The following is a 17075-nucleotide window of genomic DNA, read 5'->3' on the forward strand; positions in this document are numbered from 1 at the left end:
AGAGTTTCTCTGGGAATCGGTGTCTAGCTTAGGAACACATTCACTTGTTTGACAAATACCTTCCCAAAATGATTTTAAAACACAGCTGCTGCCTATAATCCTAGCTACTTGGGAGGCTGAGGCAGGAGAATCATTTGAACCTGGGAGGTGAAGGTTGCAGTGAGCCGAGATCACGCCACTGCACTCCAACCCGAGGGACAGTGCAAGACTCAAACAATAAAATAAAGGCCGGGCGCAGTGGCTCACGCCTGTAATCCCAGCACTTTGGTAGGCTGAGGCGAATGGATCACAAGGTCAGGAGATCAAGACCATCCTGGCTAACACAGTGAAACCCCATCTCTACTAAAAATACAAAAAAAATTAGCTGGGCATGCTGGCAAGCGCCTGTACTTCCAGCTACTCGGAGGCTGAGGCAGGAGAATGGCATGAATACGGGAGGTGGAGCTTGCAGTGAGCCGAGATCGTGCCACTGCACTCCAGCCTAGGTGACAGAGTAAGACTCTGTCACAAAAAAAAAAAAAAGATCATTTCTGGGCTGGGCATGGTAGCTCACACCTGTAATCCCAGCACTTTGGGAGGCCGAGACAGGCAGATCACAAGAGGTCAGGAGTTGGAGGCCAGTCTAGGCAACATAGCAAGACTCCATCTCTACAAAAAATACAAAGAAGAGCCAGGAGTCTCAGCTACTCAGGAAACTGAGGCAGAAGGATGACTTTAGCCCGAGAGGCTTCAGTGAGCCTTGATCACACCATTGCACTCCACACTCCAGCCTGGGCAAGACAGTAAGACTGCCTCTTTTTAAAAGTTTCGGCGGGGCACGGTGGCTCAAGCCTGTAATCCCAGCACTTTGGGAGGCCGAGGCAGGCGGATCACAAGGTTAGATCGAGACCATCCTGGCTAACACGGTGAAACCCCATCTCCACTAAAAATACAAAAAATCAGCCAGGCGTGGTGGCGGGCGCCTGTAGTCCCAGCTACTCAGGAGGCTGAGGCAGGAGAATGGCGTGAAACCAGGAGGCAGAGCTTGCAGTGAGCGGAGATCGTACCACTGCACTCCAGCCTGGGCGACAGAGCGAGACTCCGTCTCAAAACAGTAAGTAAATAAATAACTAAAGCTTCACATCAGCATTTCCTTTTTGGGAATTATACTATTTATCTGGATTAGCATATACACATGGGGCTGGACACAGTGGCTCACACCTGTAATCTCAAAAGTTTGGAAGGCCAAAAAACGTGGATCACCTGAGGTCAGGAGTTTTGAGACAAGTCTGGCCAACATGGTGAAATCCCATCTCTACTAAAAATACCAAAATTAGGCCGGGCATGGTGGCTCAAGCCTGTAATCCCAGCACTTTGGGAGGCCGAGACGGGCGGATCACGAGGTCAGGAGATCGAGACCATCCTGGCTAACACAATGAAATCCCCTCTCTACTAAAAAAATACAAAAAACTAGCCGGGCAAGGTGGTGGGCGCCTGTAGTCCCAGCTACTTGGGAGGCTGAGGCAGGAGAATGGCATAAACCCGGGAAGCGGAGCTTGCAGTGAGCTGAGATCCGGCCACTGCACTCCAGCCTGGGCGACAGAGTGAGACTCCGTCTCAACAACAACAACAAAAAAAAAACAAAATTAGCCAGGCGTGGTGGTGCGCCGCACCTGTAATCCCAGCTACTCAGGAGGCTGAGGAAGGAGAATCGCTTGAACGCGGGAGGCAAAGATTGCAGTGAGCCGAGATCATGCCACTGCACTCCAGCAGGGGCGACAGAGTGAGACTCTGTCTCAAAAAAGAAATCTACCAAATTTTACTCTGAGACAAGGAAATGTCCACAGGGAAGTGGGCAGATACAGAAGTTAACCTAAAAGACAATGAATTCAGAGGACGGACATGAACAAATGAGTAATTTAAAACACAGGCCAGGTGCAGTGGCAACCCCTGTAATCCCAGAGCTTTGGGAGGCCAAGGAGAGCTCATCACTTGAGGTCAGGACTAGCCTGGCCAATGTGGCGAAACCCTGTCTCTACTAAAAGTACAAAAATTAGCCAGGCGTGGTGGCACATGCCTGTAACCCCAGCTACTCGGGAGGCTGAGGCAGGAAAATCGCTCGAACCCAGGGGTCGGAGCTTGCAGTGAGTCAAGATCGGGCCACTGCACTGCAGCCTGGGCAAGACAGCGAGACTCCATCTCAATTAAAAAAAAAAAAAGCCGCTGGGCATGGCATGGGCCTGTGGTCCTGGCTGCTGGGGACGGTGACGTGGGAGGATCACCCACCTGAGTCTGGGACGCCCAGGCTGTAGTGAGCTGCGATAGCACCACTGCGTTCCAGCCTGGGCAACAGAAAGACATCCTGCCTCAAAACCAAATAATAACAACAACAATCCAAACCCCAAACGTAATTAGAAAAAACTCCACAAGAGAAGGACGAACGGTATGCCAGACACAGGCTTGGTCTCTAGCTGCGCAGCCGGACAAGACCCAGGAAATTGTTCGATGCATTTGCGTTTCACGGGAAAAGAGTCACGTTAACATTTAGAGCTACACATTTACTTGCTTTTGAAGACAAGCGGTTTTGCAGTTCATAACACAAAAAGCTAGTAAACCTTCACTAACTGAAATACACACAAGACGAACTTTCTGTAGGATCCTGTGAGACTCCCACACACTTTCTCATGCGGCTGAATGGGCTGCCCTGAAGCGAGAGGGAGCCTCTCCCTCCTCCTCTACCTTCTGGGCCAGCGGCTGTTGCCTGGACCCCCTCACTGGGCTGAGTGACACTTCATTAGGTCAAACTGGCCATTCATTAACTTAGAAACAGAAGTCACTTCTCTTCCCCCCAAAGGCACTCCAAGCAAGCTTGGGATGGCTTAACCAGACTCCTTTCTATCAAAAATGAAAGAATCCCGCCCGAAAGTTCATCTATGGAAAGTGGCGTCAGTGTAAAATGAAAAAAAAAAAAATAGAGAAGACTCTGCACGTGACCCTGGGAGCGAAGCTCAGGCCCCTCAGGACCCAGGCGTGAAGCTGCTCTACTCCACGTGCCACTGAGGCCGAGCGAGGAAGAGTCACGGCAAAGAAATCTGGGACTGAGAAAGTTCCACGCACACTCCGTGAAAGAACAAAAGGCTGTACATAAACCGGACGGTGTGGAATGGGCGGATCTGTAACACAGGAGGCAGCTATAGGCACTGGGTGGGGAATGGGCAGCAGCAGCTGAAGGCCCTGGGAGACCAAACTGCCTCAAAACCAGTTGTGGTGATGGCTGCAACTCCATGAATGTTCTGAAACCCACAGAACTGGACACGCAACTCGGGGAAGTGCATGATTTGTACATTTTATCTCAAAACGATTCTGGATAAAATGGTCAGTCCGTCCAACAAGAGAACCTGCACAGGAGAGTTCCCATTTGTCTACGAAGGTCAGGGGAGCTCAGACCCCCCGGTCCATGTATAGACACCACCACCACTACTACTATTACTACTCGAGACAGAGTCTCACTCTGTCGCCCTGGCTGGAGTCCTGGGGCAATCTCAGCTCACTGCAGCCTCTGCCTCCTGGGTTCCAGTGACCCTCCTGCCTCAGCCACCCGAGTAGCTGGGATTACAAGTGTAGGCCACCACACCCAGCTACTTTTTGTACTTTTTTTGGAGATAGAGTTTCATTCCTGTTGCCCAGGCTGGAGTGCAATGGCGCAACTTCAGTTCACCACAACCTCCACCCCCGGGTCAAGCAATCCTCCTGCCTCAGCCTCATGAGTAGCTAGGACCACAGGCATGCACCACCATGCCTGGCTAATTTTTTATTTTTAGTAGAGACGGGGGGGTTTCTCCGTGTTTGTCAGGCAGCTCTCAAACTCTCGACCTTGGGTGATCTGCCCGCCTCAGCCTCCCCAAGTGCTGGGATTACAGGCGTGAGCCACCACACCTGGCTTTTTGTACTTGTAGTAGAGACAGGGTTTACCCTGTTGGCCAGGTTAGTCTCAAACTCCTGAACTCCGGTGATCCACCTGCCTTGGTCTCCCAGCATTGGGATTACAGGTGTAAGCCACTGCATCCAGTCCCATGTATATATACTATTAATTCTCAAAAGGAAATGTCGATACAGGCCAGGTGTGGTGGCTCATGCCTGTAATCCCAGCACTTTGGGAGGCCGAGGCAGGCAGATCACGAGGTCAGGAGATTGACACCATCCTGGCTAACACGGTGAAACCCTGTCTCTACTAAAAATACAAAAAACTAGCCGGGCGTGGTGGCGGCGCCTGTAGTCCCAGCTACTCAGGAGGCTGAGGCAGGAGAATGGCGTGAACCCGGGAGGCAGAGCTTGCAGTGAGCGGAGATTGCACCACTGCACTCCAGCCAGGCCAACAGAGCTAGACTTTCTCAAAAAAAAGAAAAAAAGAAAATGTCGATACGAAACTTTTTAAAAAGAGACGGTCTTATTCTCTTCCTCAGGCTGGATGGAGTGCAGCGGCGCAATCACAGCTCAATGAAGCCTGCTGGGCTCAAGTGGTCTGCTGCCTCGGCTTTCTGAGTGGCTGTGAGACCAGAGGAGTGTCCACCACACCCACTTCAATTCTGTGTTTTTGGTAGAGATGGAGGCTTGCTATGTTGCCCAGGCTGGCCTCTGGCTCCTGGGCTCAAGTGAGCCTCCTGCCTGGGTCTCCCTAGGCTGGGATTGCAGGCGTGGCCCCTGCGCAGGGCCTCATTTAACTTTACAGAGGGTTCGCATTCCGGTGCTGCAAACCTAGACTCGCGCCCTCGACAATCCCCAAGGAAGGTTTCGGAGGCAGCAAGTCCCTCAACCCCTCAGGCTCACTTCTGGCTTGTGGGGAAAAAAACAATCAGCTATCTATAGCCAAATACAGACAGTCTCTAACTTACTCCGGTTCATTGTAGGATTTTTGACTTTAGCATGGGCCAGCAGGTAACCTCACAGAAAGTCAAGGAGATTTTCATTAAGAAATGAAAGCTGAGAACAGTGGCTCACGCCTATAATCCAAGTACTCTGGAAGGCTAAGGTGTGAGGATCACTCGAGGCCAGGAGTTCGAGACAAACCTGGGTAACACAGCAAGACCCATATCTAAAAAAATAAATAAAATAAATTAAGTATTACAATACTAATAGGACAACTGGCCAATATTTATTGAGGACTTTAAAACACTCTGTCTCAGGCTGTGTGTGTGCATCTCCTAATTTAATTATCAGAAATTCTGTGAGGTTGGTACACATAGGGAAACCCAGGCCCTGGCCACGAGGCAAGTAGGCAGATGGCAGAGGTGGTAGGGTCCCCTTCGACCCCGGCCCTGCCTCTGAACAAGCAGCATTTTCCTCCCAAGTCACATCATCCTTTTTTTTTTTTTGGAGACAGAGTGTCACTCTGTTGCCCAGGCTGGAGCGCAATGGCGCAATCACAGCTCACTGCAACCTCCGCCTCCCAGGTTCAAGCAATTCTGCCTCAGTCTCCGGAGTAGCTGGGACTACAGGCGTCGCCACCACGCCTGGCTAATTTTTCTATTTTTAGTAGAAACGGGGTTTCACTATGCTGGCCAGGCTGGTCTCAAACTTCTGACCTCAAGATCTGCTTCCACTGCAGTTTGAAACCCCCTCTTGCTTCCACTGCAGTTTGAAACCCCCTCTTGCTTCCACTGCAGTTTGAAACCCCCTCTTGCTTCCACTGCAGTCTACAGCCATGACTTCTGCCAACACGCTGGCTGCTGGGGGGCAGATTTGCTTTGGGGCTCTCACTTGCAACAGTTACTTCCCGCAGGCCCTCTGCCCCCATCACTAACCAGGAAACGCTATCGGGGTCCTCCCGACCTGCGTATCTCAATACCCGAGGCCCTACCCGGCATCGTGCTGATGTCCACAGGGAACAGCCTGGGGACTTCACTCCTTTCCAGGCTGAGGGCAGCATGTGGAAGAGCTTTAGCTAAGTGGCAGGCTCACCATTCTGCACCTTTTGCCCCGAGCGAAGTAAGCAAGGCGACGAAGGCACGCTCCTCCCAGCACCTCCTCAGGGGCCACCACAGGCGACGGTTTCCCACAAGAGGTCCCCAAGGCATAGCCTGTGGCTGACAATCTCCCAGCACCACCCCCGTGGCCACAACACCCCTGCTGCCACTCCTCCCCCACTGCACACCTAGAGCGCACGCACGCACGCGGGGCTCTTCTGGGCGGATGCTTCCTGGGAGACCGCCAACCCCTACAGTCCCTCTGTAAAGGAGGAGCTTCCAAATTCTGGGACACTGGACTCAGCTCCTTCTTCTAGAATGACCAGAGACAGGCTCATTCTCTCCCTATAGCAAGTCCTTCCGGATGAGTCTGCTGAAGCTGGACTCAGTCCTTGCAGAACGTGGCAAGTACTTCCCAGGTCCAGAACCCAGGAGGTCACAGTGGGCTGACATGAAGGGCTGAGCTTACACCAATCAAGGGAGTGTGAGGACGTGCATCACTATCTGCTTTTCTTTCTCTTACTGAATACAAGAATTTAAAAATGAACAGTGCTAACTGAAGAGTCATTTTCAAAAACAGGATCTCAGGGTAAGCTTCATGGCACATTAGAGTTTAATGTGAATCATGATATGAGACAAAAGCCTCCGCCAGGGCGACGGGAAGACCCAGCCCTAAACCAGACTCTTGCAAAGGGCTCTGTGGTCACCCATCGCCGTAAGGCTCAGGAGTGGAGACAGCATGGACCGGGAGCTCGCACAAAGGGCATGTCAGGAGAGCCTCCTTTCCGAGGCACAGCCTGACCTGCTCCGTCCTCCTCAGCCCACGACGGGAGCAGAGCCCCATTGGAGCTGTGCTCCACACGGGGTGGACGAGGACACAGCCTACTGACAGTTCCTCAGAAATCCTCAGGGAGGTTTCTCCACACGCAGGGCACCAGGGCTTCTGCAGAGACAGGGGCAGCAGGAGGTGCTGCTGACGGTCCCCCGGGACTTACATCGACTCACAGTGAGCCCACGTCTGCCACCAGGATGGCTCCCAGCACCACACTCTCCACTGCGGCACGCCCAGATGGCTCAGCAGGCAGGCCGGGCTTGGGAGCTGACAGCAGATGCCCTGGACTCTGCCCAGCGTCCTCACCCACCACCTTTTAACTGTAACTGACAGAGGACAGCAGGGAGGGCAGAAGGTGCAGTGACGGCTAGGATCCAGTTCTAAGTTTTGCTAGAAAGACCTTCAGGGGCCCTTCCTGGCTACGTAATTAATCTACCTGTGTATAAGAATTTTTTTTTAGCTTATTAAAAATCGCAAGAGGCCAGGCCCGGTGGCTCACGCCTGTAATTCCAACACTTTGAGGCCGAGGCGGGTGGATCACGAGGTCAAGAGTTCAAGACCAGTCTGGTCAAATTGGTGAAACCCTATCTCTACTAAAAATACAAAAATTAGCCAGGCATGATAGCGGGTGCCTGTAATCCCAACTACAACGGGAGGCTGAGGCAGAGAATCGCTTGAACTTGGGAGGGGGACGCTGCAGTGAGCCGAGATTAAGCCGCTGCACTTCAGCTTGGGCAACAGGGTAAGACTCCATTTAAAAACAGAAAAAAAAACAAGGTAACAAGAGTACGGCCAAGCATGGTGGCTCACGCCTATAATCTCAGCACTTTGGGAGGCTGAGAAGGGTGGATCACCTGAAGTCAGGAGTTCAAGACCAGCCTGGCCAACATGGTGAAACCTGTCTCTACTAAAAATACAAAAACTAGCCGGGTGTGGTGGCACGCACCTGTAATCCCAGCTACCTGAGAGGCTGAGGCAGGAAAATTGCTGGAACCTGGGAGGCGAATGCTGCAGTGAGTCTGCAGTGAGCCAAGATCTCGCCACTGCACTCCAGCTGGGGTGAGAGTGAGACCCTGTTGGGAACGGGTGGGGATGGCAAGAGTGCCAATATGAAGACAATGTTGGGCGAGGGCAGGAATGGCAACAGTGCCAACATGAAGACAAAAGGTTGTGCATTTGACGCCTCACTCTCTTTCCATTTGGAATACGTATGGCCTCCGTTGTGAGAACTACAAATCACTCACTATAACAAAAGGAGATCCAGAAACTTTTCATTAGCATGGGGGTGACCATGAAATGCCTGGTCAAAAACCTGGGCACTGATTGTCATAACCATTATGCAACCGGTGTTGCATCCATCAGAATCTATTTGAATATTCTTCTCTCTACAGGAGTCTTAGTGGCAGACCAGTCTGCTCTGTGTCCTCCCGAAATGAAGGAACGTTCTCTCCCATTATTTCTTCTAACAGCTTGGGTAGCAAGCTCGGCCCTCTTCTTTATCTGACCCTCTAAGGACCTCAAGAGATGTGTGAAGCAGCCCGGTGTGTATCAGACATGCACGCATGCACACACACACACACACATATGCACGCACACCTACCTGGCAAAGGAAATAACGGGGCAGCCCTGAAGTGTGAAAAGCAATGGGATTTTGTGGGTTCCACCTCCTCACCTAAGCATCCCTGGTTCATGCTATGTCACAACCCACTGCTGGACCACGTCAATGTGAACCCCACAACATGTCTGTGCGCCTCACCACGCCTAATGCCATGGGTGGCACTGGAACTAACCCGTGGACGATCCGATGTGCACCAGGAATAGAAACCAAGTTCTCGCAAAGACAGGAGGAGCCAGTGTGTGCACTGCACAGGGTGACACGCCTCCTGTGCCCGAGCCACACGTAACACCTTCCAGGAAGGACCACACAGGGGGTTTTTAAAGGGCAACCCGCTGGGATACAGTTCTTTGTCTTTCCTAAGAAGATCATTGTACATCTGGTCATATGTGGTTTTGAAATCATAAACATTGGGCTTGTCGGGAGCTGGTCCTGGAAGCTTCACGTGAGTCCCTGTTCCAAAGGATCGGACGCTGAATCCCCGTTTGCTGAAAGACAAAAGGAGAGAAAGAGTCACAGTCACACTAAGACACAAAACTCCAAAAGCAAGGGATAGGAAATGGGAAAGAAAGAAAATAAGTAATTTCATTGGCTCATAGTAGAGAACGTATCTTAAAATTTTTAATCTAGGCTGGGCGTGGTGGCTCGTGCCTGTAATCCCAGCACTTTAGAAGGCTGAGGCGGGCGGATCACGAGGTAAGGAGATAAAGACCAGCCGGGCCAACACGGTGAAACGCTGTCTCTACTAAAAATATAAAAATCAGCTAGGTGTGGTGGTGACTGCCTACAACCTCAGCTACTTGGGAGGCTGAGGCAGGAAAATCAATTGAACCCAGGAGGCGGAGGCTGCAGTGAGCTGAGATCACGCCATTGCATCCAGCCTGGGTGACGGAGCAAGTCTCCATCTCAAAAAAACAAAACGAAACAAAACAAAAAACTGAATCAAATTAAATATTTAAAATATTTTGGGCCAGGCATGTATCCTAGTACTTTGGGAGGCCGAGGTGGGACAATCGCTTGAGCCCGGGAGTTTGAGACCAGCCTGGGCAACACAGCAAGACCTTGTCTTACAAATAATTTAAAAATCACCCAGGCATGGTAGCATGTGCCTGTGGTACCAACTACTCAGGAGGCTGAGGTGGGAGGACTGCCTGAGCCCGAGCAGGCTATAGTAAGCCGAGATCATGTCACTGCACTCCAGTCTGGACGACAGAGCAAGACCTTGTCTCAAGTAAGTAAATAAAAATTCTGTAGCAAGTTGCACAAAAGCAACCAAACCAGAACTGACCATTACAAAGCCACATCTGAACATCAGAGCTTGTTTAAGGCTTTACTTTAAACTGAAAGGACTAACTGATGTGGACTTGGGGAAGATTTCATCAGAACATGTTGGCCATCGACCAACGTCCTGGCTTTGGAGGATCCAAGTTCACAGGATTCCTAAGGGACTTGTAAAGGTCCAACTGCCCGCTCCACCACAGGAAACTGTCTCTCCCAGTTTCCCGACACCCCCACGATGCTGCCACCATGGGAACCGACACCCAACACCCAAAGGAGTCACACAGGCTCAGGGGTGCTGCAGGCAGAGAACAGACGCTGCAATGGGTCCAACGGCGCTCGCACCTCGGGCTTCCTAGTCACAGGTGAGGAAACTGACCAAATACTTTTCCTAATCAACTGGAGAAAAGAGCTGAACAGGAAACGTGTCAACTGCCAGCAATGAGCTCCAGTTCACACCAGGAGAAAGATCGTCTCCAAACGCTGATGGAGTGCGGGTAAGATCAGAAAATTCTTCCGTCATCTCTGACAACCATACTTAAGTTTGTCACAACAAGTTGCATGAAAAAAGTTAGCTTGGCGCCGGGCGCGGTGGTTCACACCTGTAATCCAGGCACTGTGGGCGGCTGAGACAAGTGGATCACCCGAGGTCGGGAGTTTCAGACTAGCCTGGCCAAGAGGCAAAACCCCAACTCCATTTCTACTAAAAAAAAAAAAAAAAAAAAAATTTAGCTGGGCGTGGTGGTGCACGCCTGTAACTCCAGCTACTCAGAAGGCTGAAGCAGGAGAATCGCTTGAACCCAGCAGGCAGAGGTTGCAGAAACTGAAGATCATGTCACTGCACTCCAGCCTGGGCAAGAGAGCAAGACTCTGTCTCAAAAAAACAACAAAAAAAGTTAGTTTGGTACAGAACACGTGTTCTTTTAAAGTCACAACTGATACTTATAATTATCTAAAAAATACAGACTTCTCATCCTAGCTTTATTTATAAATCAAAAAAGGTCTGCATCTGAAGGAATCCGCCTGGCGCAGGGCGCACACACACTTCCATTAACACTAAACTCCTCTCACAGGCCTGTCAGCCTTGTTCAGAAAGGTGCCGCTGTTTCGCTCCTGAGCAAGAATGACATACAAACGCATGAGGAGTTCCACATTATTTTTAAAAAAAGAAAAGTAAGGCCGGGCATGGTGACTCACGCCTATAATCCCAGCACTTTGGGAGGCCAAGGAGGGGGGATCATGAGGTCAGGAGATCAAGACCATCCTGGCTAACATGGTGAAACTCTGTCTCTACTAAAAATACAAAAAATTAATTGGGCGTGGTGGCAGGCGCCTGTATAGTCCCAGCTACTTGGGAGGCTGAGGGAGGAGAATCGCTTGAAACCGGGAGACGGAGGTTGCAGTGAGCTGAGATCGCGCCACTGTACTCCAGCCTGGGCAACAAGAGCGAGACCCTGTCTCAAAAAAAAAAAAAAAAAATTTTTACTGACTGTTGAATGAGTAACAGTGTCACAAGGGAGGAAAACCTCAGGCAGAGGGGCTGCTGGAGTGTAACCAGCCTCTGTGTGGATAATGGGGCAACACCCAGCAAGTGAAAATCACCTGTGCCTTTCTCAGGCACTGGCCTCTAGAAACCCACCCTATGAACACACATGTGCCTCGCAACGTGGCTGCCTCCAGGATGTCCGCTGCTGGCCTTCCACAGCCACAGACGAACAGATAAGCTGAACATCCATCCATGGGGTACGACAGGCCATGTGGCTCCACACACACCTCCAAGGATGAGTAGAGGAAGCGACAGAGCCCGAGAGCACCCTGCTGCACTACCACACACGTCACCTACGCACACATCGAGAAGCCGTGCTTGTCTAGTGTATGTGAAACACCTGAGTCCCCCGACGCTGAGGACAGTTGCGTTAGTCCTTACATCCCTAGATGTCCCGAGCTACATAACCCGGCTCCCCAAACATCTACCACACACGGCCAGAAACGTGGAACAATGGCAGCAGCGATCCGTGGCTACAAACCCGTGTCCACGGCACCCGGACTGTGAAATAAACGTGAAAATGCTAAAATTAAAATTCCCGACATTCAGTCATAACCACAGATCCTGATGGAAATGCGAGGCTAAAGCAATAAAGTCAACTGTTGGCTGTGACTGAGAGGGTGACGGAGGCCCAGACACAGGGTACACCACAGGCAGCACACGTGAGAAGGAACAAGCCTAAAATGACTTCCTTACCAATTCAGACAACGTACAATGAAATACTTTCCGTCAAAGCACAAACAAGGGCCGGACATGGTGGTTCACTTGAGGTCAGGAGTTCGACACCAGCCTGGCCAACACGGTGAAACCCCGTCTCTACTAAAAAATACAAAAAATTAGCCGGGCGTGGTGGCGGGCTCCTGTAGTCCCAGCTACTCGGAGGCTGAGGCAGGAGAATGGCGTGAACCCGGGAGGCGGAGCTTGCGGTGAGCTGAGATTGTTCCACTGCACTCCAGCCTGGATAACAGAGCGAGACTCTGTCTCAAAAAAAAAAAAAAAAAAAAAAAAAAAAGCATGAACAAGCCCGTGATGAGCGTGACCACAGCAGCCAAAGAAGACAGCCTGTCCCACAACACTGACAGGAGCTCACCACCTGCTGGGCGTTCCTTTCAGCAAAGCCTATTTCAAAACAAAATGCAGTTTGTTTCTCCCCCAATAAAATGTTCACAAATGGCAAAAAGGCTATTTAGCAACAGAAGAACTGTTCTCCTAAACGAATGCAACTGGCAGGGCAGCCAGCTTGCGCCTCAACAGTGTTTCTTACATCAAAGCAAGGACAGTTTGGAAAACACTCCTGACACCAGCAAGCTTCGCCTGAAGGGCCAATGCCTTTGTAAACTAATCTTCCAGACAAGGATTTATCTGGTATGCCAAATAACTGTCTTTACAAGTACCAAAAACCTATCACAGGGCCTGTAATCCCAGTACTTTGTTGAGACCAAGCAGGTGGATCACTTCAGGTCAGGAGTTTGAGATCAGCCTGGCCAACATGACAAAACCCCGTTTCTACTTAAAAAAAAAAAAAAAAAAAAAGGCCCGGCGTGGTGGTGCACGCCTATAATCCCAGTTACTCCGGAGGCTGAGGCTGGAGAATCGCTTGAACCTGGGAGGCAGAGGTCACAGTGGGCCCCGTGATGGTTCCACTGCACTCCAGCCTGGTTGACAAAGTGAGACTCTGTCTCAAAAAAAACCCCAAAAAACTATCATAAAGAAGCTGTCAGATGGGCCACCGTGGCTCACGCCTGTAATCCCAACACTTTGGGAGGCGGAGGAGGACGGATCACCTGAGGTCAGGCGTTTGAGACCAGCCTGACCAACAGGGAGAAACCCTGTCTACTAAAAATACAAAATTAGCTGGGCGTGGTGGTGCATGCCTGTAATCCCTGCTACTTGGGAGGCCAGGAGTTCAATATCAGCCTGGGCAACACAGTAAGACCCTGTCTGTAAAAATAAATAAATAAGACCAGGCACGGTAGCTCATGCCTGTAATCCCAGCACTTTGGGAAGCCAAGGTGGGCAGATCACCTGAGGTCAGGAGGTCGAGACCAGCCTGGCCAACATGGTGAAACCCCGTCTCTACTAAAAATACAAAAAAATTAGCTGGGTGTGGTAGCACATGTCTGTAGTCCCAGCTATGCAGGAGGTTGAGGCTGGAGAATTGCTTGAACTCGGGAGGCAGAGGCTAGTGAGCTGAGATCACGCCACTGCATTGGGAGACAGAGTGAGACTCCGTCTCAAAAAACAAACAAAAAAACCAGAAAAACAAGAACAAAAAAAACACAAAAATAAACAAACAAAAAAACTAACTGGTTCCAAGGGGACACTTTAATCCTTGGAGTACAAAACGCAGGAGGCTCTGTGGAAACGTAAGGCAGAGTTTTCCCACACTGCCTGAAAACATAAGGACTCCCAGGACTCGTATTTGAAACAATTTAGTCTCAAACATCAAAGATGATCACCCCAGAGAACACTGATGTCAACACTTCTTATCACTTGGATTTATCAGGAAAATAGAGTTCACGCTGATTTTTAATAGGATGAAATTGTTTCTGTTTCTATTTTTAGAGACAGGGACTTGGTCTGTCGTCCACGCAGGAGTTCAGTGGCACAGTCATAGCTCACTGCAGCCTCAACCTCTTGGGCTCAGGTGATCTTGGTCTCCCAAGTAGCCAGAACTATTAGCATGTGCAACCACATGTGGCTAATTTTTTAAATGTTTTGTAATGATGGGGGGTCTCATGGTGTTGCCCGGGGCTCAAACTCCTGGGCTCAAGCAAACCTCCTCCCTCAGCCTCCCAAAGTGCTGGGACTATAGGCAGAAGAGTCACCTTGCCAGGCCCAAAATTTTTAAAAGCGGCGAGGTTCACTGATCAACTAGCTACTGTGCATGTTCAGTTAACTACAATACCTTTCGACAATTTTATTTCGGCTTTCCTGTGCAGTTTTATGTAGTCCTACCCAACCGCATATACAATTTTCCTGCTTTTTTCACTTATCATAAGCATTTTCGAAGCTTTTCACAAACATCATTTTTAATACCTAAAAGACTCTCTAAATCTGACTTTCACAAGCTTTCCTAGCTTGTAACAGAAAAACACTATCACACAGATTTCCTAAATAAGTATTAAAACCTTCTAAATAAACCCAAACGAACAGGCATAGGCAAAGGACATAAATAGGTAATTTCCAAAAGCAAAAATGCTCTGGGTGCGGTGCCTCACACCTGTAATCCAAATACTTTCGGGGGCTGAGGCAGGAGGATCGTTTTAGCCCAGATATTCAAGGTTGAAGTGGTGAGCTATGATCACAACACTGCACTCCAGCCTTACCCTGGCTCGAAAACAAACAAAAAAAAGTGAAAATGACAACAGACATGAATTCCAACTTCAATAAGGCCAAGCTAGAAAACGGAGACACAGAACAACACACTCTGGCCACCAGAGGCCATTGAGCAGGAGAAGTGGAGTGAAATTTCCTAAGAGTCTGGAGGATTTCCTGCCCCCTTCACCCCCGAGACCCCAGTCGTGGTGTGCAAGGAAGAGCCACCTGCAAGATGGACACAAGCCACAAGCTGTGCTGTGAACCTGGGCACTCAGCACCGACGCCACCAGCCTGTGGGTCTCTGTGGGGAACGCCCCCCCGAAATCGGACTGCCAAATTCTCCCATTTGACCGGGGTATTATAGAAAATTATTTGTATCAATAACGAAAATAAAGCACCTCGTGACAAAAAAAGGGAACTAATGATGTTAATATTAACTATGGAGCAGACAACAGAATCAGAGCTTATCTCCCTGATACATGCGTGAACACATGGGAGACAGATGGACACCAAAATGGTACTTCTGAGGAACCACTTCCCTTTTCTACAGTAAGAATTTCTGCAACAAGCAGGCCGGGCGTGGTGGCTCACGCCTGTAATCCCAGCACTTTGGGAGGCTGAGACGGGTGGATCACCTGAGGTCTAGAGTTAGAGATCAGCCTGGCCAGCATGGTGAAACTCCCTTTCTACCAAAAAGAAAAAGAAAATGCCGGACGCGGTGGCTCACGTCTGTAATCCCAGCACTTTGGGAGGCTGAGGCAGATGGATCACGAGGTCAGGAGATCGAGACCATCCTGGCTAACCTGGTGAAACCCCGTCTCTACTAAAAATACAAAAAAAAAAAAAGGCCGGGCGCGGTGGCTCACGCCTGTAATCCCAGTACTTTGGGAGGACGAGGCGGGCGGATCACGAGGTCAGGAGATCGAGACCATCCTGGCTAAGACGATGAAACCCCGTCTCTACTAAAAATGCAAAAAATTAGCCAGGCGTGGCGGCGGGCGCCTGTAGTCCCAGCTACTTGGTAGGATGAGGCAGGAGAATGGCGTGAACCTGAGAGGCGGAGCTTGCAGCGAGCTGAGATCGCGCCACTGCACTCCAGCCTAACTGAGCGCGACTCCATCTATAAAAAAAAAAAAAAAAAAAAAATTAGCCAGACGTGGTGGCGGCGCCTGTAGTCTCAGCTACTAGGGAGGCAGAGGTAGGAGAATGGCGTGAACCCGGGAGGCGGAGCTTGCAGTGAAGCGAGATGGCGCCACTGCACTCTGGCCAAGGCGACAGAGCGAGATTCCGTCTCAAAAAAAAAAACAACAGGCCAGGCGCGGTGGCTCAAGCCTGTAATCCCAGCACTTTGGGAGGCCGAGGCGGGCGGATCACAAGGTCAGGAGATCGAGACCATCCTGGCTAACACGGTGAAACCCCGTCTCTACTAAAAAATACAAAAAACTAGCCGGGCGAGGTGGCGGGCGCCTGTAGTCCCAGCTACTCGGGAGGCTGAGGCAGGAGAATGGCGTGAACCCGGGAGGCGGAGGCTGCAGTGAGCTGAGATCCGGCCACTGCACTCCAGCCTGGGTGACAGAGCAAGACTCTGTCTCAAAAAAACAAAAAAAAAAAAACAAAAAAAAAAAAAAAAAAAAAAACCCAAAAAAAAAAAAAAAAAAAAAAAATTAGCCGGGCGTGGTAGCACGCACCTGTAATCCCAGCCACTCCGGAGGCTGAGGTGGGAGAATCGCTTGAACTCGGGAGGCAGAGGTTGCAGTGAGCCGAGATCGCGCTACTGCACTCCAGCTTGGGCGACAGAGCAAGACTCTATCTCAGAAAAAAAAAAAAAAAAAAAAAAAAAAGAGAGAGAGAATCAGCAGATCACGAACACTTGACACTCTTTTTTTTGGGGGGGGGGGGTTTGGTCGCGAACTCTCGGCCTCCCAAAGCGCTGGGATTACATGCGTAAGCCACTGTGCCTGGCCCGCGTGACACTGTTAAAAAGAGAAAAAAAAAGAGGGACTGCTAATATTCCCAAGTTGCTCAGGAAAGTTATAGCTGGGCTGCGATAAGAGGAGTGAGATACTGTTTTCGTTTAAACTTCACGTAGGTAACTTTGGGGGGGAAAAGCCGTTTCAATTGTGTCTTACTATCAAAGTTGACACATATACCAAATTTTCACTGTAAGTAAAGTGGTCAGTTTCAGTTTGCTATGTAACTGAACAAACTACTTGTATCAAGCAGAAATAAACTTTCATTAGACAGATGCTACGCAAAAGTCACAGAAGACCAGTTAGCAGCGAATTTAAACCAGCAGAGCCAAACCAAATCCTCGTTGTATTCCAGAAACCACCGGTTGGAGGCGTTCCAGGAAGAAAGAGAGGATCTTTTGCAAAAGAAAACAAGAAGTAGCAAACACACAAATCCATGGTATTAAAAAAATAGACAGCTTTCTTATTTACAACATCGTTCTTTGCCGAGGTTATGTTGTGCGCGTTTCCAGCAAAGGTAGCCAACGACGCACACGAAATAACCACGATCGGCCGCCGCCGCGCAGCCCCT

The 17075-nt window shown here is 50.0% G+C and overlaps 1 protein-coding gene across 2 annotated transcripts in view; it reads right to left on the reverse strand.

The window, feature by feature from the left end:
• SSU72 (SSU72 homolog, RNA polymerase II CTD phosphatase) overlaps nucleotides 1-17075 on the reverse strand; it is a 179554-nt gene that overhangs the window by 16855 nt on the left and 145624 nt on the right. For both annotated transcript variants that reach the window (XM_050786639.1, XM_050786634.1), the window contains one exon: nucleotides 8734-8877. In XM_050786639.1, coding sequence (XP_050642596.1) covers nucleotides 8734-8877 — 144 coding nt within the window. The remainder of the gene's footprint in view (nucleotides 1-8733; nucleotides 8878-17075) is intronic.

Source organism: Macaca thibetana, chromosome 1 (assembly GCF_024542745.1).
Source record: "Macaca thibetana thibetana isolate TM-01 chromosome 1, ASM2454274v1, whole genome shotgun sequence".
In the NCBI taxonomy this organism is placed as follows: Eukaryota; Metazoa; Chordata; class Mammalia; order Primates; family Cercopithecidae; genus Macaca; species Macaca thibetana.